The sequence below is a fragment of the Hemiscyllium ocellatum genome, chromosome 24 (assembly GCF_020745735.1).
Source record: "Hemiscyllium ocellatum isolate sHemOce1 chromosome 24, sHemOce1.pat.X.cur, whole genome shotgun sequence".
NCBI classification, from domain to species: Eukaryota; Metazoa; Chordata; class Chondrichthyes; order Orectolobiformes; family Hemiscylliidae; genus Hemiscyllium; species Hemiscyllium ocellatum.
The window spans coordinates 15794578-15820886 of NC_083424.1; the positions used below are offsets into that span (position 1 = coordinate 15794578).

Genomic DNA, 26309 nt, shown 5'->3' on the forward strand with positions numbered 1-26309 from the left:
TCACACTGTCATACAAGGAGTGAAGTCATGTGGTTAGTTCTCAACTGTTTTTAAGCAACTAAATTGGAGCAGATGCTGCTTACATAAAGCTTGTCAAGAAACTGGATTGTAGAATGGGTCACAGGGAAATTCACACTCCATTACAGGCTAAATGACAGCATTAAGCCATGCTGATCGATCCTTTTTAAAAGCCATCAGTTCTATAGATTGCCAACATTTCCTGGCCTCCGAATTTAAAAGGCAAAATATAACTTGTTCATGGAAACACAGGCTTCAGATTGTCAACTGATGAAGCCGTGATTAGGAAATTACTCCGTAAAACTTTAAACCTTTGATTCAGTGCAACTGCAAGCCAGCATAAATTACGAACGTATCCCATTTTCCCATCCAGGTTTTCTATAAAGGGGTTCTGCCACCAAGAATGTGTGCACTTGTGTGAATTGGCATGACATCATGTCCCAAAAATAAAATCTGCGACCAGAAAATTGTACCACAGCAATTTTGGATTTTTAATATAGTTAATATTGACACTTTTGGACTGGTAAATAACGGCTGTTTAATTTTTTAATGAATGTTTTGGTTAATTTAACCTATTTTTCTAATCACCCTGTTCAGAGATATTACTATGCACTGAAGCAGGTGGGACTTGAACCCAGCCCTCCCGGTTCTGTGGGTAGGGTCGATACCATACCCACAACTGTTTGTTTGGTACAGTTTTGATACTAGGAGAAAGTGAGGACTGCAGATGCTAGAGATCAGAGTCGAGTATGTGGTGCTGGAAAAGCACAGCACAACAAGACAGGCAGCATCCGAGGAGCAGGAGAATCGATGTTGCCAGCGTAAGCCCTTCACCAGGAATGAGGCTTGTCGGCTGGGGAGGTGTGGCTGAGAGATAAATGGGAGTGGGCTGGGGCTGGGGTAGGTGGTCTCTGAGAATGCAACAAGTAGATGAAGTGTGGGAGAAGGTGATAGGTTGGACAGGAGGGTGGAGCGGATAGATGGGAAAGGTGATGGACAGGTCAAGAGGACGATGCAGAGTTGGAGACTTTGGACTGGGATAAGGTGGAGGGAGGGTAAGTGAGAAAACTGGTGAAATCCATGTTAATCCCATGTGGTTGCAGGGTCCCAAGGCGGAACATGAAGCGTTCTTCCTCCAGATGTCAGGTGGTTAGGGTGTGGTGATGGAGGAGACCCACAACCTGCATGTCCTTGGTGTTTTGGGAGGGGGAGTTGAAGTGTTTAGACACTGGGTGGTGGGATTGGTTGATGTGGGTGTTCCAGAGATGTTCTCTGAAATGATCCGCAAGTTGGCATCCTGTCTTCCGGATGTAGAGGAGATCAAGTCAGATACAACATTTTGATATCCCTGTATTCTGTGGGTACTACATCTGAGACTGCTCAAGCTCCTTATTGGTGCAGAGAGAAAACACTGTAGTCCTGTGCTAATACAGGAAAACTGTTTTGTTCCTTATTGCCTGTTTTGTACAATTGCAGACTAGATATGAAGTGGAAACAACCTCCAGTTCAGTAGAACTGTGTAACTTATTTTGTCTTTGGTATTAGCTGATCATGTGGCCTCAGATTGTTGAACAAGTGGATGATGGATCAGTTTGGAGTTATGCAAAGGGAGTTGCTATGACCTAGAATTCATTAAAGCTTCCAGAAACGGTCTGATCTGAATTTGAGCCTGAATCCTGGAGGCAAAGGGAGCACAACATAGCATAGGCCTTGTGGCAGCTCTTTTCCGATGGTGTTAACAATAATTATCTTTGGCAGCAGGAGTACAGATATCCTGGTTACGTTTTAAGTTACTGCTTTCAATTTTGAATATTTTAATATTTAGCAAGAAAAAGCTTTCCTTCTATGTTGGGATTTGCATGTAAATGTAATTTAGGCATTTCTTGATGAAAAACCATCTGCATTTTCAAGTCCCAATGCACTGTCATTAGTTGTAGACTTTGAGGAGTGTGATTTTGCTCCTGTGCTGTTGCTTTATTCCAATCATGTGAATAATTTCTGAAAAATTATATAATGCTAAAGCTCTTCAGCACAGTAGTTTAACTACTTATTCCTTTCCTAGACCGCAGTGGAGGAAAGTTTGGGCCTTTTACAAACCTCCTAATCTGTTTCATCCTGAACTCGGTGTTTGCAGGTTGTTTGACCATGTGGAGCATCGCAGTTTGTACATAACCTATGCATATTTTATCCCTCATTGCAGAATTTGAAAAGTATCTTTGTTCCACATTTCTTTACATTTGTTATCGTTTGCATCCAGTGGAAGCAAAGTTGTGTATCTGTCATTGTTTAATAGCAGGGTGATGATTACAATCTAGTGGGTTGCTGGGTATTGATCCCATTGGAGTTGAGAAGAATGGGAAGTAATTTTAATGAAATATAAGATACAAAGAGTCTTAATAAGATATGTGCTGAGGTAATGTTGGAGAATCTAATGATGAAATGGCACAGTTCCAGAATAAACCATTACCCACTTAAGATGGATGAGAAGGAATTGCTTGTCTAAAAGTTCAGTCTTTGAATTCTTTCCATATAGGTGGAGTTTGGAGTTTGAGTTATTGATTATATTAAAGATTTAGTTTGATTCTTCAACTGTGGCAGATTTCAGGGTTACAGAACAGGTAAGAAATTGGCATTGAGGCCAACATTCTGTTGACCATATCCTTAATAAATGGCAGAGCAGGCTTAAGGGACCAAGGGTCCTACTTCATTTCTTGTTTGACTTCAGTAAGAAAATGTAGACTGCTGGTCTGCAGGTTGTATTGTATAGCATAGAGATGCTACTGAATGCCTTAGTGGTCTTATCCTTATGGTAAACATCTGGATCAAAGTTTTTGAGAGTTTTGCATGTTGAATTTGTGCACAGTGAATTGCGTATACTACGGAGAAAGCTGTTTTTCTGCTGTTGACGTAGTTGTTTCAAAAGAAATGTGTAATTGCAAGTGAAAACTGATGTTATTGGGCTGGTCAGGCTGAGGGACAGGTGGCTATGATAGGATGGTAGATAGTGTTTTGTAGAAGGCCAGCAAAGTGTTTGACCTCTTTCCAGATTAAAGTTTACCTTTTGTGGTTAGTTTCAATATTTATTAAAGAATAATGCCGCCTTTTGAGGAACTGCACTGAGGCCTGAAGCCTATTTCCATATGTACATTGACTGCTCCTAACTCTTAACCAACCACCACATTACCACTGTAGTCTTGATATAATTTTTTGAAGTATCATGAATGAGGCTTCTTCAGCACACACTGTCGAGATCTGCCTTCATGCGTAACATCAATTCAATGTTACCAAAAGTGTAGTCTTCCTTTTGGGCTGACATGCAGAAGTTCTGCCCTCAAGACACACTCATCCTCATGACTAGGCTAATCTGAAGTGAGTAGCAGTTATGTGCTCTCGGCATTCTGTTTATACATAGCTGAATTTCAAACCCTACATTTAGTATGATCCTGCTTTTCCAGATCTCTGCCACCACTTCCTGTTTCCCTTAGCTGTCACTCTTGTCTTTGCTTATACATTGGACAACAAACAAATTAACTGTCTCCCATATCCAAAGCTGTATCCATGTAGCTGTATTCTTTTTCAATTTTATTGGCTGATTCCTAACTCATCTAATGTATGCTAATGCTTATTTCCTTTAAACATACTCAAATGTAAGGTGGTTATAGATGGTCTTTAGTTGTGGAATTGAAACCTTTGTTAGCAGATTGAGCATACCAAATATCCAAGCTGTCTTGCTTAACTGGTCGTGTGTATGTTCATAATAGGAAATAATAAAACAGACTCAAATGGGCTATATCTTCCCCAAGGTCAAATGGCAGATTGGTTTTCATGAAGTAACGATCTGTTCTGTAGGGTCACTGTACCCGAAACATTAATTTTGCTTTCTCTCCTCAGATGCTGCCAGACCTGCTGAGAATTTCCAGCAATGTTTTTGTTTCTCATTTCCAGTATTCGTAGTTCTTTCGGTCTTTTCCTTCACAAAGTAAGGTTGTTCGAATGAACTTTGGGAGAAAATGTCATAATCAACTGTAGAACTATTCAGTATGATATTCCTTCAAGTGAGTGTTTTAATTAAGATGAAGGAAAATGAGGGTGGGGACTGACATAAAGATCAATCTTATCTGAATGAATGGAGACATGGATTTTAATCTGCGCATATTCATCGATCAACCAGTTAGGACATTAATAATCTAATCATGGTAAAAAGTAGTTCTCATATCGGTGTCTAAATAAATCCTGAAATGTTCTTGTTTGCATAGCTAATTTTAAAAACAAAATCTCCACTGTGGAACCCTCCCAGATCTCTGCATTCTTTCAAAGTTGGCTGCTTCCAGTTTTCTTCCTCAGTGACCATCATTCGTCAGTCTAGGCCACTGCCTCTAGAAATTCTCCTCAAACTACTCTTTTTCTCTTTTTTAAAGATGCTCTGTAAAATCTAACTCTTTGACCAAACTTTTGACCATCTGTCCAAATAAGTCTTTGTGACAGCATTTGTTTGATCATTCCTGTGAAGTGACTTGGGTTGTTTTGCTGCTTTTAAAGGCCCTAGGTAAATGAAAGTTGTCAAATTTATGGACTGTACCCAAGACCTGGAGGTTGTTTTGTTGGCCTGGTAAGGAAATGCTCTCATATTGGTTCACTTCAAAATATAAGATTTTAGCATTCTGAAGAAGGCAGCTTAAAATGTTGTAATGCATGTTTTCTTTGTCAGTTTCTTGTTGAACATTTGGCTCAACATATAACAAAATCATCCACACATATTGCCATAATTCTGTCCTGTAAAATATTTGCATGGGATGGGGATGAATAAGAGACTGAGAAAAGGCTACCAACCCCAGGGCCATAGCTGCTGACTCAGACTGATAGAACATGCTCAAAACTGTGGTTCTCCTCCAAGAAATACTGCTCATTCCATTATCTGTCTGTTTTTTTTCTCACTTTCTTGTTCCTGAGGTCTTGCTGCCTTCTCTGACTAACTGATATGAAAGGCTGCAACCTCCACAAGCAGCTGGCAGTGTTTTATACCATATATGGTCATCCAGCTCCCAGTCTGTGAGGCTTCCAGAATATTATCCTCCCTTTCTCTCTGATTGGCCAGTGAGGACAAGGACTTGAGCCGTTTCAAGGCTCGAGTACATTGTAAAGGAAAAGTCTGCAACGAATTTCATATTAACCCTGTCACTGCAACATTTTCTTGTGTTTTATGGGAACTCAACATTTGCCTTACATTAACTAAACCACTATGTTTAAATACAGATTTTCCAACTTGTTCTTGTTTATGGGAGAGCCCCTTTCATTGAAAAGAATTAATGTATTTTAATAGGCAATAAGAGTTAAAAGGGTAATTTCTGGGGAAATTTAGATCAAGCAGAATAAATACACTGTTTATGATAGCAAAGTTTTACAGCAGCATGGAGATTTAAAGCTGCAAGTCCCCAGCTAATTTGGTTACATCTAACATGTTTAGCACTGTTTTAACCCTTGATTTTTAGAAATCTAACATTTTAAATGTTACTTAACGCTTGAAGTGTCCATTCTTTACTTTAGTCCCATTCCACAGCCAAGATTTCATGCCCATACTCTTCTTTTCTAATTAATCTGTTCGGAATGTTATTGCCCACCTCTGGAGCAGGTGGGACTTGAACCCAGGCCTCCAATTCCAGAGGTAGGGACTTTACCATTGTGCCACAAGGGGCCTTATGTCTCCTGCACTTGGTATTCCCAGGCAGTCTCCCGTTCAAGTACTGACCAGGCCCGAGTCTGCTTAGCTTCCGAGATTGGGCGTTTTCAGACGAGTACAGATCTGGCAGAGTGCTGATACGTACTGTGACCACAATGCAAATACTGTGCTATATTTTTAGTCTCCTTAGCCAAATAGTTTGCGCCGATATAGGCTGGGTGGGTCGGGGGGGTGTTAGTGAGACGTTAATGAGCTACTGCTGTATTGTGATGAACTTTAACTCTTCACATGGCTAGGCTCTAAATTGCTATGTTCACTAGGAAACTAGCCTTTGACTCCTTAGAAATATACATTTAATACTTCTGTCTCAGTGATGATTGTGGCTGCATTATAGCAGAATTGGTACTCACCTTTTCAAAGGTTATAGCTGGAATTTTAAAAATAGGTCTGTAAAGCACAAACCAATGCAAATGTCTCAACTGTTGCATATAATTGTTTAGAATTATTCAATGGCTGACTCTCGAAGGTGGAGTGTAACAGCGCATTGTGCCTTTGCTAGCCTGACATGATCAAATGTGCCCTTTGATCGTTTAATTTAGAATCATAGAGATGTACAGCACAGAAGCAGACCCTTCAGTCCAACCCGTCCATGCTGACCAGATATCCCAACCCAATCTAGTCCCACCTGCCACCACCCAGCCCATATCCCTTCTTATTCATATACCCATCCAAATGCCTTTTAAATATTTTAATTGTACCAGCCTCCACCACTTCCTCTGAAAGCTCATTCCATACATGTACTACCCTCTGCATGAAAAAGTTGGCCCTTAGGTCTCTTATATCTTTCCCCTCTCACCCTAAGCCTATGCCTTCTAGTTCTGGACTCCCTGAACCCAGGGGAATCTATTTATCCTAACCATGCCCTTCATGATTTTATAAACCTTTTATAAGGTCACCCCTCAGCCTCCAACGCTCCAGGGAAAACCGTGCCAGCCTATTCAACCTCTCCCGATAACTCAACTGCTCCAATCCTGGCAAAATCCTTGTAAATCTTTTCTGAACCCTTTCGAGTTTCACAAATTCCTTCCGATAGGAAGGAGACCAGAATTGCACACGATATTCCAACAGTGGCCTAACCAATGTCCTGTACAGCTGCAACATGACCTCCCAACTCCTGTACTCCATACTCTGACCAATAAAGGAAAGCAGACCAAAAGCCGCCTTCACTATTCTATCTACCTGTGACTCTATTTTCGAGGAGCTGTGAACCTGCACTCCAAGGTCTCTTTGTTCAGCAACATTCCCTCGGGCCTTACCATTAAGTGTATAAGTCCTGCTAAGATTTGCTTTCCCAAAACATAGCACCTCGCATTTATCTGAATTAAGCTCCATCTGCCACTTCTCTGCCCATTGGTCCATATGATCGCGATCCTGTTGTAATCTGAGGTAACCTTCGCTGTCCTCTATACCTCCAATTTTGGTGTCATCTGCAATATACCTCTTATGCTCACATCCAAATCATTTATGTGAATGATGAAAAGTAGAGGGGGCCCAGCACCGATCCTTGTGGCACTCTGCTGGTCACAGGCCTCCAAGCTGCAAAACAACCCTCCACCACCACCACCACCCTCTGTCTTCTACCTTTGAGCCAGTTCTGTATCCAAATTTAGTATTTGGGCAGATATCAGAAAATCATAAAAATGACAATATTCTGGTCATGAGGCCCATCCTATTTGTCCATGCACTGTATGAAATAATAACATTTGTTTATGAATGTTCTCTATTCCTGTAAGTTGGTTCCCTCCCTAATTGAGTATGCTAGGAAGAGAAAATCCATGGACAAGTTCTCCTAGATGACCATTTTAACCTGGTATCCAATTGCCTCTCTAATTTCATATCTTTTTAATATCATTTCTGAGCCTACCAGAGCCCGTTGGTCACCTGTGCCTTCTGTTTCCTTTCTTTAGATTGAAGATCCTGATTTTGATTTGACCAACATCACTTTCAAACCTGATGTAAAAGTTATTATCTTATGGTCATTCTTCCTCGAGGGTTATTTAATACAAAATTATTAATCAGGTCTTTTGATTCGTCAATACCAGATCTGGAATAGCCTGTTCTCTGGTCACTCTAGTTGAAAACTATCTTGTATAGATTCTAGGAATTCGTCCACCACAGCTTTAGCACTAGTTAAGTTTACCCAATCTGTAAGTCCCCCATGATTATTGTACTATCCTTGTTATATATAGTTCTAATTTCTGATTGTCCTATATTACCACCACACTAGTGACTTAGAAGTAATGCCTATTAATGTTGGCCACACTTGCTATTTCTTAACTCCATCCAAACTGATTGTATGGAGTGCAAAACACACAGATAACGGGAGAGATGTAAAAGTGCACAGTCTTTGTGATGGGGTGAGAAACTTGTGCGGTCAGTCACAGATTTCAAAAGTGTTAACTTCCCCAAAGACTACATTATGATGTTATGTTGATCAGGCCAATGAAATGGCAATACATCTGATCCCATGGATTAGAGAGAGAGGTGAAGTCTACTCAAGGCGACTCATTTCTGAACTTTTCCCTGATCATCCTAATTGATACTACATGTGTGTTTCCATCTGAGGGCCGAATTTGACTCCAGGTTCCCTGCTACTGAACAGTTAGTCTGTCAGTACTCAGATCCCAAAAAGCTGCAGGTGTTGAAATCCAAGGTAGACCAGCAGGAGGCTGGAAGAACACAGCAAGCCAGGCAGCATCAGGAGGTGGAGAAGTCAATGTTTGTATAACCCTTCTTCAGGACTGGGGATGGGTCTAACACCCACCCCCAAACCTGAAGAAGGGTTACACTGAAACATTGACTTCTGCACCACCTGATGCTGCCTGGCTTGTTGTGTTCTTCCAACCTCCTGCTTGTCTATCAGAACTCACTGGCTAGTCTCACATGTGAAATATATACAGGATTGCTAGTATTTGTGAAAACTGAGATTCGACCACCATAGAGTCATTGAGATGTACAGCATGGAAACAGACCCCTCGGTCCAACTTGTTCATGCTGACCAGATAACCTAAACTAATCTAGTCCCATTTGCGAGCACTTGACCTATGTCCCTCAGTCCTTCCTATTCAATACTCATCCAGATGCTTTTTAATTGTAATTGTACTAGCCTCGTCCACTTCCTGTAGCAGCTCATTCTATACATGTACCACCCTCTGCGTGAAAAAGTTGCTCCTTAGGTCCCCTGTATAGCTTTCCCCTCTCATCCTAAACCTATGCCCTCGAACGCTGGAACCCCCCAACCCTGGGGAAAAGACCTTGTCTGTCAACCCTATTCATGCTTCTCAGGATTTTATATCTTTGGGGTAATGTTTTATCTCCCACTACTTTTTTTCTTCTACTGGGTATTTCCCCTTCCCAGGATCAAATTCGAAGAAAGCAATTGGATGATTGCCAAATCCATGACATCTGGAGGGAGAGGAGAAGGAACAGAGTGCTTAATTTAGTTGTTGACTAAATGCCAGTACTTACACAAGGAGTCTGTTTCTCCTGCATGAAGGAGGGACACCTACTAAGTACAACTTACTGTTGTCCTCTGGACTCTTTCCTTTCTGCTTTCCTCCACGATTGTCTAAGCACATTACTTTCAGCTGAGCTATTCAACTGATGGTGTCTTGCCATGGTCACAAGCAATAAATGGTTCCAAATAACAGCTGTTATATTTCAAAAAGCTGGTTTTTGTCTGCCTTAAAGCCACCTGCTTAATGCTGGAGGAATAGAGTGAAGAGTAGTCACAGGGTGTTTGTGATGTACAGTCACTGTTTCCAGCCTCGTCTTATTTCTCCGCTGAGCTATAGTCTGTTATTTAAATCCTAAAATGTTAATGATTACTTCCAGCGGCTTTCAGTTTTCCCAAGCCATCCATTCTCCTGAGTAGCCTGAATAAAGGAATTGCTTTGCTCTTCTGTAAAGTTTCATACTATTAAGTGATATTTCAGAATGCTTGATGTAGCATGGAATGAAGGAAATTTTTTTAGTTCCTCCAGCTTTTTTATTTCGTGTATGTTCATCAGGGTCTCAGATTAAGCTGTTCTAACTGTGAAAAAGTATACCCTTTCACCTTGTACATTAATTGAGTCCTGTTATACTTGCCACAGTCAATGTACACCAAAGCTGGAGCATTGTACTTCAAAACTGAGTTCCAAAATCCTGATTTGCTCCATTCCTTATAAAATCATCTCGATGTGGTTGACGTGTTGATCAATGATGGACTCTTTTTGCCTTTGAATGAACAGTATCATCATCCATACCTTCGTAATGGCCACGTTGTCACGAGTGTCTATATGAACATAACAAACACAGTGGCTACAAAGCAGGTTGAGGCAAAAATACTGTGACTCAGTAATAAAAATAAAGTGACTCATATGCATGTCCACTATCTACAAGTCAGGCATATGATGGATGCTCCCCACCTGCCTGAATGTGTGCCACCCCAACAGTGTTCAAGCTTGACACCATCCAGGAGAAAGCAGCCCACTTGCTTGCACCTCCACAAGCATCCACACTGTTCACCACTGGCATTCAGTAGCAGCAGTGTGTACTATCCACAAGATACACTGCAGAATACTGCCAAACAATCTGAGGCCACTCCTTCCAAAACACTCTGCTACTTCGATCTAGAAGGACAAGGGCAAGAGATGCACAGTAACACAACCACCTGCAGGTTCTCCTTCAAGCCACTTGCCATCCTGACTTGGAGATATGTTGTTATGGTTACTTCACTGCTATTGAATTAAAATCCATGAATTTCCTCCCTAGCAGAATTGTGGGTGAACTTACAGCACATGGATTGAAGCATTTCAAGAAAGCAGCTCATCACAACATTCTTACAGGCAGCCTAGAGGCAGGCAATGAATACTGGCCCAACCAGTGATGCCCACATTGCAGGAGTGAACAAAAATAAATACTGCTGTAGAGCAACTCCTGAATCTTAGTGTAGGTGGAACTGAACGGGAGCGGATTTCAAAGAGTTTGCCATCTTTTGGTCTTGTGCTCCATCATGAATTCAGTTTTGTACCACAGTGCCAAGTGTGCTTGTGTGGCATGTGCAGCACTATAGCTGCTTCAGCAATCCATTAGTCTGACTGGACCTCTTCAAATTCTGTTTGACTTTGCTCTGTTAATGCTACAGGATCAGCCTGGAGAGAAAAATAAACTCAGACTACTTTCTCCACTACTGATCATTTTCTTAAATGCCATTTTTTGTTCCCTCCAATAATTGCAAGATTTGGAACTTATTATTTGTTCAATTGTCTTGCTAATTTTCCCTTGAACATGCAGATTGCCTTAAGATTTCTCCTGTCATACTTAATTTCTGCTCATGTCTTGTCCTTGAAGCCTGCTTTGTACTCACTTCAAGTGTTGTCACTAAGCTGCTGATACCTCAGATTTTCTTGTAGCCCTTTGATTTGTTGATATTGTAAATAATTTACTCATCAACTATAATGCACTTCCTTTCTCTGTCAAAAACACTATCTCTCACTCAACCATCCTCCCTTCAACTTTTTGTCTCTCAAATCCTTGCCCACGATTCCAAAATAGATCTTTCTAACCAGGTTTCCAACCTGCCACAGTATAGAATCATCCCTAATAAAAGTCACAAATTACACAATCCGTGATCATAATGCATTTTCTCTTCACGCTATCCTCAATATTACTGCAGTCTTTGAGATTGACATGACAGCTCCTGCATTGGTTCACCTGTTATCCAGTTCAGCAAAACTGGTCATGCTTGCTTCCCCTCCCTCTCATCCAGCTGAAGCCATCAGTGAACTTCTTTCTTGCCCCTAATCTTTGTCTCTGGGACTCCACTAAGGATTCAGCATTGGCTGCTGCCTCTTCCTCAGCTGTATGCTACCCAGCAAAACTACAACATGATAGCCATTTATTTTTAGGAAGATTGTAGGTATATCTGCCCCACCATGGATTGCAGCAGTTCAGACAGGTGGCTCATCACCATCTCAAGGGCAATTAGTATTGAGTAATAACTGCAAACCAAACCAGTGACTCTTTCATCCCATGAACGAATAATAAAATTTATCACGTTTTGGTGGTGTCATGCTGAAAGAATTATTGTGCAGACCACTGGAAGAGCTCTCCAAAATCAAGGATAGGCTCTCTCTCCGTTTAATCCCTTAGCTGAAAGGTGGGATCTCCAATTATCTGGCATGCTGTCAGTACTCTGTGATAGCTGAGCCAAACCTGATGTCTGCTCTAAAACTTTCTCCCTAAATTCTTTTTTTCCTCTTAAACCCACTTGCACTCCTAATATCTATCTTTTTGGCTCGCTGTTCATTTCTTGGTGTCTACACTTCTGAATTGCCTTGTGCATTTTTCTACTTTCTCAGGGTATTCTAAATCCAGATTGTCTTAGAGTATTTACTTCCGTTTTTTGACAACTGAAACTGGGCAGGCTGTGCATTCAGTAAACCTGGTTGAATTGTTTGTAACTGATCTAGATGGAAATAACGTCCTTTACAAACCCCATGAACAAAGGAGTCATGAATCTACTTACTGTTAAGTAAAAGTGCTGAGGTAGATGTTTAAAGCAGTAATCAAAACAAATTCAGTTCACATTGTCTTTTTTTTAAGAAGTCGTGGAACTTCGTTCAAATAACATTTTCTGCTTAGCTCTTCATCATTTTAGACTCCTGACCCCTCTATCCTTGTGTTTGCAATCTGCTTCTGTTTGCTGTATTTTCTAACTTTCTGCAGTTCTTTGCACTGTTTGTATTCTTTATTAATCTGGTGTTTTGCGTGTGCATGGGGGAATGGACAATATAGTGGCGGCTTTTTCTGTCCCTGCTGGATTTCTGTCTGATTTCTACAAAAGTTGAGAATGTTGTATACAAATTGTACAGCAATGAGCAAGCCTCCATTGTAATTAACTTAGGACAGAATTTTCATTTTAAAACTGATTTGCACGCCAGCTTTTGCAGCATCTTCAAACTAATGAGTTAAAGTGAACAAGGATGTAATCCAATCTCAAGATTAGCAAGAATGTAAACTGAGTTTTGCTCTTGAGTTATGGTATCAGCATTGCCATCAAGTAGATTACTGCCTCATCATTCACTTTTTCCAGGTAATATGACCCTGTCACTTTTGTCATGTGAATCCAAGGATTAGATTAGCTCAATCACTTTCTTCTATCGATTATTTTTAATGGGTTTAACTATGTTCTCGTGTTCTGCAATTCTGTGGCAAACAGCATTGAGGAACATCAAAGGATATATCTGTTGCAGGAAATATTTGTGCATTGAAAACCCTACCAGACTGAGCAGTAAAGGCAAGAGCCTGGTTGAAGCCACCTCTCAGTTTGGCAGAGAGTGTTAGTGAGAATAAAGGGTTTGTCTGAGAGCCGAGAGCAGTCCTTTGTTTTTTAATTCACTCATGGGCTGGATATCGCTGGCTAGGCCAGCATTTATCACTCCTCTCTAGTTGCTCTTAATGGTAGTGAGCTGTCTTCTTGAACCATTGCAGTCTGTGCCTTGTGTAGATCCACAATGCTGATAGGGAGGGAATGCCAGGATTTTGATTCAGCAACAGTGAAGGAACAGCGATGTGTTTTGCGGTCATGGTGGTGAATGGTTTGGAGGGGACTTTGCATGTGTCATATTCCCATGTATCTACTGCCCTTGTCCTTCTAGATGGAAATGGTTGAGAATTTGGAAGATACTGTCTGAGCATCTTTTGAATTTCTTGCAGTGCATCTGGTAGACAGTACACCATGCTGCTATTGAATGTCGGTAGAGGGAGTGGATGCTTGTGGATGTGATGCCAATCAAATGGGCTGCTTTGACTTGGATGGTGCCAAGCTGCTTATGTGTTGTTGGGGCTGCAATCGTCAGGCAAGTGGGGAGTATTCCATCAGACTCCTGACTTGTGCATTCACCCATTGCCATCGCACCTACCTTTCCCCAGTCCCATCCTCTCCCTCTATTTACTTCTCCGCCCCTGCACCCTCTCCAGTTCTGATGAAAGGTTCCGGCTTGAAACGTTGACTCCCCTGCTCCTCAGATGCTGCTTGACCTGCTATGCTTTTTGCAGTTCCATACTTCACTGGGTCTGACTTTTCAGTATCTGCAGACCTCACTATCCCCTTGTACATGGACAGGATTTGGAGAGCCAAGTGAGTTATTTGCTGCACTATTTCTCCTCTTGTAGCCACTAATTGTTTGTGGTGAGTCCAGTTTCTTAATGACCACCTTGTTACGGACATTATCATTGTGTGGATATTATTTATCATTTTATCATATTAATTCAAAAGCGAAGTATGTTTCATACATCAGCCTACCAGCCATTGCCATAATGAAGCAAATCACTTTGTAACTCAGTGTCAAGTTACAAAGCTTAATTTTTAACGCCTTTGAGCTTCTTCCAATTTCATTTCCACAGTCACTGAAGCAGAAGTTTACAGTCCAAAACCTCTTTATTGTTTGGGTCTTGGCTGCATGCCTTAAGTGATTGTGTAACTGCCACGTACCTTGTCAAGCACCTTTTCAGGCCATATGTCCATTTGGGAATTGGAACTTAATTTGAACTCCATTCAAACTCTGTTGTCAGATGCTTCTTGGTTGAAACTGAGTGGGGGCTGTTTGGGTTTCAAAGTATCCCTGAGCCCCATCTGTAAACTTTGACTGCTAGTTCACAGTGAGAGACGGGAGGTTAAATGGAGGTTAGTCTACATTCTAGAGCTATGTGGTGAGGTGAGGTGATGGTAATGCATGAAGGAAGGGACACAGTGGAAATTAGCACATGAGACAGCTTAGTATATTGCCAAAACACACTTGTATCATGGTAGTGACTTGTTTTCTGCTTACAATTGATTTCATGTACATTTGCCTTGCACTTCTCTGGGCATATACTAATGCTGATATTCCTTTGTGCTGCACAGCAATATACACACACAAGCCAGCATAATCTGCTTTGTGTAATAAATTCTAAATGCAACATGCAAAGGTCAAGACTTGACTGCCAACTGTGCATTATGTGCTTTTCGGAAAAAGAAATGGGAAATTGGACTTTTGTCATTCACTTGCTTTGCATCAGGTTTGCTTGTAACATTTGTGTTTCTACTGGGAAAGCATTTTGAATATCTGATTTTTATTCACTTAACTGAGGTGCTATTCATGCCAGATGCAGAAACTTATTTTGTTCTCTGCCTGTATGAAAACAGTAGTATCATACATGCATCCCTTGCCAACACTTGTCATAATAGTGATTGCAGTATGTCAGCTATAACCAGTTTAGCACTTCATTTTGAACATTTGTACATGGATACTTTTCAGTAGAATAACTGCACTGAAATTTGCCCCGATGCTTGATGTGGCACTAGAATGATTGGAATTTGGTTCATGTTGTGGTGGTTTCAGAGCTGTGCTTCATCTATTTGGAGCTTACAGAAATCATTGGTATTCGTATTAGTACTTGAAACAACATGTTGATACCACTGTTCTCTCTCCACAGACTGGCCGAATTGACAAGTCATATCCAACCGTTTGTGGACACACAGGACCAGTGCTGGACATTGAGTGGTGCCCGCACAATGACCAAATTATCGCTAGTGGCTCCGAGGATTGTACAATTATGGTAAGTTCTACTGTACACATATTTCTTTTTGTAGCTGACAAGAGTATGTGCTGAGTGGGCTAAGTAGCCTGTTGGGCATATTCCTATATGTAATGAATTATATTTAGTGCCATTATTGAAGTGATACATTAACATTTTAAAACATCCAGGAAAATCTCTCAACTTTGTGGTTCAAAAGATAATTGAATAAATTGACTATACAAATATGATTGTAACGAGGCCTGCCGGTCGGACCTCAGAATGTGAGTGAGATCTGGTGCTGACACGTGATGTCTCCCTGTAAGGTATCTTAAAAATAGTGTTGCCTCGCAGGTGGCCCAGAGGAGAAGTACACCCTTCAGCATATGCTTCCTGGCTGATGCAGATCGCAAATAAGCCCAGATAGGGAAGGCAGGTTCAGCAGTCATCTTTGGGAGAAAGAATTAATTCTTTTCTGGATGTAAATTTGTAATAGTAACAGACCAGAGACCTTTGCTAGGGCTACTCGAAGGGACAAAGCTGTGCCGTCCATAGCTTCAATTCAAATTCAGCAGTGGGTTCTCATTCTAAGTGCATATAATTAAAAGTTTGAACACCATCCAGGAGGCCAAATAGTGAATGTGTTGAGCTGCCTCCTGGTAGATACACCATCAGTGGTGGTGTCATTGAAAGAGTCCTTTTCTGGTTTTAAATTTTCTGGACATCATTTTGGTCACCACTGATAATCTCTTTGCGTCCACATTCTGACATTAGGTCCTGGCAAAACTAAAACTGGTGGTAATGGGGGAAACATAAGGACCATCACAACTAGAATTGGGGGAGGGGCAGAGGTAGATAAGAGGGAGAGTTTACCTCAGGGGATGAGGTTTGGTGCCGAAACTGTGGAAGTGGCCTTACATAGATAAGCATAGATGTGAGAGTTATGGTCCCAGGATGCACAGAGTTTCAGGGAGGCAGTCCTGAACAAGCACGTGGACCACATGAAAGCTGCAAACTTGCAAACAGGACAGGAATAAAACGTACCCTGCCCCTCAGAAGAGGTGGAAAGATTGTTGGGACCTGTGAGTTCTTCCCCTCTGTTTAGCATCAAAGAAACCTTGGAATCTGCGTCAGACATGGCAGATGTTGTAGCCTCAAAGTCTTGACCGCCTGAAGGAGAGGTTGAATTTCTTCTCCCACACTCTAGGCACAAGAGGCGGTCTACGGTCCGATATACACCACCTGTTGTTGAGTCTGAGGAACTGGACTTGGTGTGAACATACCCCAGGAGGCTCAACAAAAAAGCCAACATCCCTGGACATAGAGGGAGAGGGATGTAGTAATTGTAATGAGGTCAGCCAGATGGACCCTCCAACTGAGTTCCCTAATTGGACCGGGTTAACAGCCCAAATCAGCCAGCGGAAAATTGATTTGAGATACACGAGACAGTCAAAGTCAAGCAGAGTCTGAGGATCCCAGTCCGTGTCAAGTACTATGCATGTGTGAATAAAGGGTGATTTGTTAACAGGATACTGGCATCTGTGGAGTTATTTCAACAAGCATTAAAGTTCTTGATGGTAATGAACTATCAGCATTAATAGAGAAATTGAGGTCAGGGGCCTAGCTAGCCAAGAGCCTGGTCCAGGGAATGACTTGATGGACTTTGTGCAGAGCAATATATGCTGAGACCCGAAACCTTATAGCTCTGAGCAATAAAGGTGAAAATAGTCTTGGTGTAACTATTAATCCACCAAATGTTTCTAGTCAGCCTGCTGAAGTATTAGAATGCTTAATATGGATACTTTACCTGTCTGTCAAATAATTTGTTAAACCAAGTCTACGTTTTGAAAGAACATCTGGTTTGAATGGCATGTTGGAACTGCCAAGAGCACTCAGCTGGAGATGGCAGTCCTGTATCCACAATGCTGAATGATGTTCTCAAAGATTAACTACTTCTACTTGTTATCCTGTGACATTGCAAAATACTTGCATAAGATGGTGTTTAGATTGAGTGAGGTGATGATTTTCCTGTAAATTGTCCTGATAGTTTAAAATGAAAGCTTTTTTTTGTTCAGAAATAATGATGCAGTCTTAATATTTTTCCTGATTGAGTATTAATCTACATTTTGATTTGGTGCACAGTTTGTTTTTGATTGTATTGCTGACTGCCCAGTGAAGGCTGAGACCAGTTCTTTGCTCTTGATCCTAACCTACTGAAGATTTATTTTTGAATTTTGTGCTTATCAGCAGTATCTTGCATTTTATAGTTGTTTTTTCTTAATACAATAAAATATCCTAAAGTGCTTCATGGAATAGAATGCTTAAAATACAGAAGGCCTTTCAACCACTTGTGTCTGTCAGCAAGAGCAAGTTGGCTAGTACAGCCCCATCCATTCTTCACCTGTAACCTTAAAATTATTTGCTCTTCACATGATCCAATTTCCCCTTTGAAAGCTTTGATTTAAATCTGTTTTCTCTTGGGCAGTGCACTCTGGGTGCATACCACATTTTTTGATCAGCGTTTTCCTCCTGTCACCTTTTTTGGGTTTTTTTGTCATTCACCTTTAGTGGAATGGACAACAGTTTCTACAGATCTATTTTGTCCAAGTCCCTCCTATTTCTCCATGTCAATTAAATCTCCTCTCAACTGTCTGTAAGGAGGGTATAAATCCAGCATATGGACTGCACTGGTACAAGGTATCTAACCACTGTTGAGCACGAACAGAGATGGGCAATAAATCATAGAGTTGTAATCAAATACAAATTGACACCACTCTAGAAGATAATATATAAGCAGAAGGTGATATATTGGATATAATATTCCCATAATGCCTATATTTTGCAAAATTGAGGATTTTTACAATATTAACAGTATTACAATCCAAGGAGGTGCATGAGTTTAATATTGGGTGAAGTCTCTTTAAGTGTTCAAATCCCAATGTTCCAAACAAACGACATGTTTGCTCACGGCACACGCCACCATCACCCTTCCCATACCCCTTGCATATTTATGGCTTTCCTTCTTGTTTTTTTCCTTCAACTCTGAAAATGCTCGTTCACTGGGGTAATTTTCTGCATGCTGTGCATGTGCGCATGCATGTGGTCATCAAATTGAGGTATTAAGAACAAAAACAGAAATTGCTGGAAAAGCTCAGCAGGTCTGGCAACATCTATGGAGAAAAATCAGCGTTAACATTTCAGGTCACGTGACCCTTCCTCAGAACTGCTGCAATTTCTGTCTTTGTTTCTGATTTACAGCATCCACAACTTATTTTTTAGTGAGCCATTATGAAGTTTGTTAGTGATTCTTGAACTATATGGTGATATCATCAATTTGACAGGGGCTGTTCTGGCTGTGGGCTGTGTTCAGAATCCCTAAACTGATTTAACATTGACCAGGGGCATGTGCACATTTTCTTTTGATTTTGTGGTTGTACTGTTGCATAATATTGATCTACAAGGGCTCAACACAGTTATTATCACTGTTTCCATTCATTTGCTGTTAGGTCCTGCTGTGAGGATTTAGACTCACTAATGAGATTTATCCAGCAATGAGTCAATCTTTTCTAGACGCACAAATCTAAAATGGAAATTGAAGCAAGTAAAGAGAGTCCTGAAAAATCATTTTCAGGAATAAAGGAAAACAGAGGTTTTACTTTAATGTATAAAGAACAAGAGAATAACTAAGGTAAGAGGTCCATTAGGGACCGTGGAGGTCATCTGTATGTGGATGTGGGCAAAGACTTCATTGAATGCTTGAGATTGATCTTCACAATGGAAAGGAGACTGGTGTAGACATTGGGCTGGAAGACTGCAATATTAGAAGAAATTAATAAAAGTAATAGAAGGTGGTAGTGAATTTTAGCAGTCCCTAAAAGTGAATAAATCTATAGGTCTGAATGAAATGTATCCCAGACTGTTGAGGGAGGCAAGGGAAGACAGGATCATTTTCAAATCTTTTCATGCTGCAGATGAGGTGCCAGAGGACTGCTAAAGTTGCTCCATTCTTAAAAAAGGGAGGAAGAGAGACAGCATTAAATTATAGACCAATCAATGTAATCTTGTTGGTGGAAAGATTCCTGAAAATAATTGAGGGTTAGAATATGTCTGCCCTTCGAGAAAGACTACTTAATCAAAGAGTCAGCGTGAATTTAAGGGAAGGTAATGTTTGAGACCTTTTTCTTCTGTAAAGGTAACCAGGAATGTTGATGAAGTTAATGCATTTGATGTGGTCAACATGGACTTTAACAAGGCTTGTTATAAGGTTTCTCATGGCAGACTGGCTGAGGAAATAAGAGCACATGCAATTCAGGGCAAAGTGATTCAAAATTGGCTGATGTAGGAAACTGGAAGTCTTTCTAGTGGGGTTCTGCAGGCCTTGTTGATTTAGACCTAAATATAGTGGATATAATCAAAATGTTTGTGCATAACAAAGTGTAAATGCAAGAGGACATTAGTGGATTGATAACTGGGAAGAGCTGTAACAAATGGAATTCAATTGGTCATGCACTTGGCAGGACTCACTGAAAAGGATTGCACTATGACTGATGTGAAATACTAAAGGTCAGAAGGATCTTGATATGCATATCCATTAATATTTGTAGGGTGGTTAAGAAGGCACACTAGCTGCACCTTGGATGCTGCCTGAACTGCTGTGCTCTTCCAGCACCACTAATCCAGAACTTGTCTTTATTAGTTGAGGCATAAATAAAAGAGCAAGTAGGTTCTGCTGGAACAGTATAAAACACTGATTCGATCACAGCTGGAGTATTATATGCATTTCAGGTCATCACTTTAATGAAAGTATGTGACTATAGAAGAAATTTACCATGATGCTGCCTGGATTGGAGGGTCTGAGTCAGTGTCATACAACATGGAAACAGACTTTCGGTCCAACCGTCCATGCCAACCAGAATCCCAAACTAAACTAGTCCCACCTGCCTGCTTCTGGCCCATATGCCTCCAATTCGTGTATCTATCTAAATTTCTTTTGAACGTTGTAATTGTACCTGCAGCCACCACTTTCTCAGGAAGTTCATTCCATATACAAACCACCTTCTATTAAAAAAAATTGTCCCTCTTGTCTATTTTTGATAAATCTTTCTCCTCTCTCCATAAGAATGTGTCTCTGGTCTTGAAATTCCCTATTTAAGGAAAAGTTAACTACCATTAACTCTCTCTATATCTCTTATTATTTTATAAACTTCTACCAGATTGCCTCTCAACGTCTTACACTCCAGTGAAAAAGTCCCAGTCTATCCAGCTTTTCTTTATACCTCAAGTCTTCCATACCTGACAACATCCCAGGAAATCTCTTCTGAACCCTCTCCAGCTTGATAATATCTTCTTATAACTGGGTAACCAAAACTGGATACAGGATTCCAGAAGAGGCCTCGCCAATGTCCTGTGCAATCTCAACATGACATCCCAACTCCTTGACTCAAAGGATTGAGCAATGAAGACAAGCATGCCAAATGTCCTTTTTAACCACCCTGTCTATATGTAATGCAAACTTCAAAGAATTATGTACCTGTACCTCTAGGTCCCTCTATTCTATAAGTCCTACCCTTTTTTTGTTGTGCCAAAATCCAATGCCTTGCATTTATTCAAATTGAACTCCATCTGTCATTTTTCAGCCCATTGACTTATTTGATCAAGATCCCTTTGTAATCTTAGAAAACCTTCACTGTCAAATGCCACCAATTTTGGTGCAATCCGCAAACTTACTAACCATGCCTCCTTACTCATGTAAGTTATTTATTTAAATGACAAACAAAAGCGGACCCAGAACTGATCTCTTTGGAGGTGTTGATCACAGGCCTCAAGTCCGAAAAGCACCCCACCACCACCGCTATCTCCTGCTGTTAAGCCAATTATGTATCCAGTTGGTAAGCTTCCCCTGAATCCAATGTGGCCAACTTTACTAATTAATCTACCATGTGGAACCTTGTCAAAGGCTTTACTAAAATCCAAATAAATGTCTACTGCTCTGCCGTCATCAGTATTTTGGTAACTTTGACAAAAATTTCAATCAAATTTGAGACAGGACTTTCCTCTCACAAACTCACGTTGACCATCCCGAATCAATCCTTGCCTCTCTAAATGTCCGTAAATCGTATTTTATAATCGCCTCCAACAACTTAGCAACAATTAAAGTCAGACTCTCAGGTCTGTAGTTTTCCAATTTCTCCTTACAACCTTTCTTAACATTAGCCACCCTCTTGTCATTAGGCACCTCACTCATAATTATAGATGGTGCAAACATTTCGTCTCTCACTTCCCACAACATTCTTAGATCAGGTCCTGGAGATTTATCCATGGTTATATTCTCTAAGACTACCTGGACTTCCTCTTCTGTAACGTGAAATGTTTTTAAAACATCAAAATTTATTTTTCTGTATTCTCTAGACTCTATTTCTGTCTCCATAGTAAAAAGTGACATGAAATATTTATTATTGCTGCCATCTCAACGTAAAGATGATCACCTTGACCTATAAGAGACATAGGATGTACAGCATGGAAACAGACCCTTCAGTCCAATTTGTTCATGCCAACCAGACAGCTTAATCTAATCTAGTCCCATTTGCCAGCACTTAGCCCACTCAACACTTTCAATTCATACACCCATCCAAATGCCTTTTAAATGTTGTAATTGTACCAGCCTCCACCACTTCCTCTGGCAGCTCATTCCATACATGTACTGCTGTCTGTGTGAAAAAGTTGCCCCTCAGGTCCCTTTTCTAATTCTTCCCCTCTCACCCTAAACTTATGCCCTCTAGTTCTGGACTCCCCACCCCAGGGAAAAGACTGTCTATTTACCCTATTTATGCCCCTCATGATTTTATAAACCTCTATAAGGTCATCCCTCTCAACCTCTGATGCATGAGGGAAAATAAACCAAATGGCTAGTTCTCCCTGAATTCCGTGATAGCTAACCTTGCTCTCCAGTTATCCTCTTGGTCTTTGTATTTGTAGAATCTCTTCGGGTTATCCTTAACTTTATCTGCCAATGCTATCTCATATCCCCTCTTTGCCTTCCTGATTTTCTTTCTTAAGAAGGCCCCGACACACTATGTTGATTAAGAAATTCAATTGAATTTCAAAAATAAGATTGTCTTATTCTTGACTAGAACCTCAATATCTTTAGTCATCCATTGTTCCTTAATCTAGTCTTATCCTTCACTCTAACAGGAGCGAGATGCCTCTGCACTCTCCTCATCACACACTCGAATGTCTCCCACTTGTCGGACATCCTTTTACCTGCAAACAGTCTACTCCAATCAACTTTTGAAAGTTCTTGTCTCATGCCATTAAAATTTGACTCATTCCTATTAAAGCTTTAACTTTTATGGAAGGCTTATCATTTTTCCATAATCATTTTGAAACTAATAGAATTATGATCGCCAGATGCAGAGTGTTCCTCACTGACTGCCCTGCCTTATTGCCCAAGAGAAGGTCAAATTTTATTTCTTCTCTAGTAGGACCATCCACACAGTGATAACGAAAACTTTCTCGAACACATTTAATAGATTCTTCACCATCCAAACCTTTCATACTATGGTAACCCCAGTTAATGTTTGAAAAATTAAAATCCCCCATTATTACAACCTGATTATGCTTACATATATGTGGGATCTCCCTATGTATTTGTTTCTCAATTTCATTCTTACTGTTGGGGAACCTACAGTACAATCCTATCAAAGTGACTTTTCCTTTCTTATTTGTAATTTCTACCATGTATTTTCACTGGACAGTTTTTCATAATCATAGAGATGTACAGCTTGGAAACAGACCCTTCGGTCCAACCCGTCCATGCTGACCAGATATCCCAACCCAATCTAGTCTCACCTACCAGCACCCAGCCCATATCCCTCCAAACCCTTCCTATTCATATACCCATGCAAATGCCTCTTAAATGTTGCGAATGTACCACCCTCTGGCAGCTCATTCCATACGCATACCACCCTCTGCGTGAAAAAGTTGCCCCTTAGGTCTCTTTTATATATTTTCCCCCTCACCCTTAACCTCTACCCTCTCTAGTTCTGGACTGCCCGACCCCAAGGAAAAGACTTTGTCTATTTATTCTATCCATGCTCCTCATGATTTTGTAAACCTCGAAGGTCACCCCTCAGCCTCCTATGCTTCAGAGGAAACAGCCCCAGCCTGTTCAGCCTCTCCCTATAGCTTAAATCCTCCAATCGTGGCAACATCCTTGTGAATCTTTTCTGAACCCTTTCAGATTTTATAACATCTTTCTGATAGGAAGGCGACCAGAATTATACGCAATATTTCCAGCAGTGGCGTAACCAATGTCCTGTACAGCTACAACATGACCTCCCGACTCCTGTACTCAATACTCTGACCAATAAAGGAAAGCATATCAAACGCCGCCTTCACTATCCTATTTACCTGCGACTCCACTTTCAAGGAGCTATGAACCTGTACTCCAAGGTGTCTTTGTTCAGCAACACTCCCCAGGACCTTACTATTAAGTGTATAAGTCCTGCTAAGATGTTCTTTCCCAAAATGCAGCACCTCGCATTTATCTGAATTAAACTCCATCTGCCACTTCTCAGCCCATTGGTCCATCTGATCAAGATCCAGACATAATTTGAGGTAACCTTCACTGTCCACTACACCACCAATTTTGGTGTCATCTGCAAGCTTACTAACTATACTACTTATGCTCACATCCAAATCATTCACATAAATGACAAAAAGTAGAGAACCCAGCACCGATCCTTGTAGCACTCCACTGGTCACAGGCCTCCAGTCTGAAAAGCAACCCTCCATCACCACCCTCTGTCTTCTACCTTTGAGCCAGTTCTGTATCCATATGGCGCGTTCTCCCTGTATTCCGTGAGATCTAACCTTGCTAACCAGTCTCCTATGGGGAACCTTGTCAAACGCCTTACTGATAGATCATATCGATCCCATCTACTGCTCTGCCCTCATCAATCCTCTTTGTTACTCCCTCAAAAAGCTCAGTCAAGTTTGTGAGACATGATTTCCCATGCACAAAGCCATGTTGACCATCCCTAATTAGTCATTGCCTTTCCAAATACATGTACATCCTGTCCCTCAGGATTCCCTCCAACAACTTAGGGGCGGCACGGTGGCACAGCGGTTAGCACTGCTGCCTCACAGCGCCAGGGACCTGGGTTCAATTCCCGCCTCAGGCGACTGACTGTGTGGAGTTTGCACGTTCTCCCCGTGTCTGCGTGGGTTTCCTCCGGGTGCTCCGGTTTCCTCCCACAGTCCAAAGATGTGCGGGTCAGGTGAATTGGCCATGCTAAATTGCCCGTAGTGTTAGGTAAGGGGTATATGTAGGGGTATGGGTGGGTTGTCGCTTCGGCGGGTCGGTGTGGACTTGTTGGGCCGAAGGGCCTGTTTCCACACTGTAAGTAATCTAATCTAAAAAAAAAACTTGCCCACCACCGATGTCAGGCTCACTGGTCTATAGTTCCCTGGCTTGTCTTTACCGCCTTTCTTAAACAGTTACTACCCATCTTAAAGAGTGGCCCACGTCAGCCAACTGGCATTTCACCTGTGACTATCGATGATACAAATATCTCAGCAAGAGGCCCAGCAATCACTTCCTCCGCTTCCCACAGAGTTCGAGGGTACGCCTGATCAGGTCCAGGGGATTTATCCACCTTTTATGCATTTCAAGACATCCAGCACTTCCTCCTCTGTAATCTGCACATTTTTCCACCATCTATTTCCTTAGTCTATATCTTCCATATCCTTTTCCACAGTAAATACTGATGCAAAATGCTCATTTAGGATCCCCCCCATTTTCTACAGCTCCACACAAAGGCCGCTTTGCTGATCTTTGAGGGGCCCTATTCTCTCCCTAGTTACCCTTTTGTCCTAAATGTATTCGTAAAAACCCTTTGGATTCTCCTTAATTCTATTTGCCAAAGCTATCTCATGTCCCCTGTTTGCCCTCCTGATTTCCCTCTTAAGTATACTGCCACTGCCTTTGTACTCTTCTAAGGATTCACTCGATCTATCCTATCTATACTTGACATATGCTTCCTTCTTTTTCTTAACCAGACCCTCAATTTCTTTAGTCATCCAACACTCCCTATGCCTAACAGCCTTTCCTTTCACCCTACCAGGAATATACTTTCTCTGGACTCTTGTTATCTCATTTCTGTAGGCTTCCCATTTTGCAGCCCTCCCTTTACCTGCGAACATCTGCCCCCAATCAGTTTTTGAAAGTTCTTGCCTAATACCGTCAAAATTGGCCTTTCTTCAATTTAGAACTTCAACTTTTAGATCTGGTCTCTTCTTTTTCATCGCTATTTAAAATCTAATAGAATTATGGTCGCTGGCCCCAAAGTGCTCCCCCACTGACACCTCGGTCACCTGTCCTGCCTTATTTTCGAAGAGTAGGTCAAGTTTTGCACCTTCTCTAATAGGTACATCCACATACCGAATCAGAAAATTTTCTTGTACACACTTAACAAATTCTGTCCATCCAAACCCTTAACACAATAGCAGTTCCAGTCCATGTGAAGAAAGTTAAAATCCCCTACCATAACCACCCTATTATTGTTAAAGATAGCTGAGATCTCCTTGCAAGTTTGTTACTCAATTTCCCTCTGAATGTTGGGGGGGGGGGGTCTACAATACAATCCCAATAAGGTGATCATCCCTTTCTTATTTCTCAGTTCCACCCAAATAACTTCTCTGGGTGTATTTCCAGGAATATCCACCCTCAGTGCAGGTGTAATGTTATCACTTATCAAAAGTGACACTCCCCTCCTCTCTTGTCTCCCTTTCTATTCTTCCTGTAGCATTCCTTCATAAAAACGCTACCCCTCCCCACTCCTTTGTTTCCTTTTCTATCCTGCCTAATGCATCTAAAACCCAAGCGTTGAGCTGCCCGTCTTATCCATTTCTCAGCCAGGTTTCTGTAATAGCTATGATGCCCTAATCCTATGTTCTGAAACATTCCCTGAGTTCGTCAGCCTTACCTGTAAGACCCCTTGAAATAAATGCA

The 26309-nt window shown here is 41.2% G+C and overlaps 1 protein-coding gene across 1 annotated transcript in view; it reads left to right on the forward strand.

The window, feature by feature from the left end:
* Positions 1-26309, forward strand: part of coro1cb (coronin, actin binding protein, 1Cb) — a 145920-nt gene that overhangs the window by 61305 nt on the left and 58306 nt on the right. Inside the window, exon 3 of the mRNA XM_060843508.1 lies at positions 15218-15340. Coding sequence (XP_060699491.1) covers positions 15218-15340 — 123 coding nt within the window. The remainder of the gene's footprint in view (positions 1-15217; positions 15341-26309) is intronic.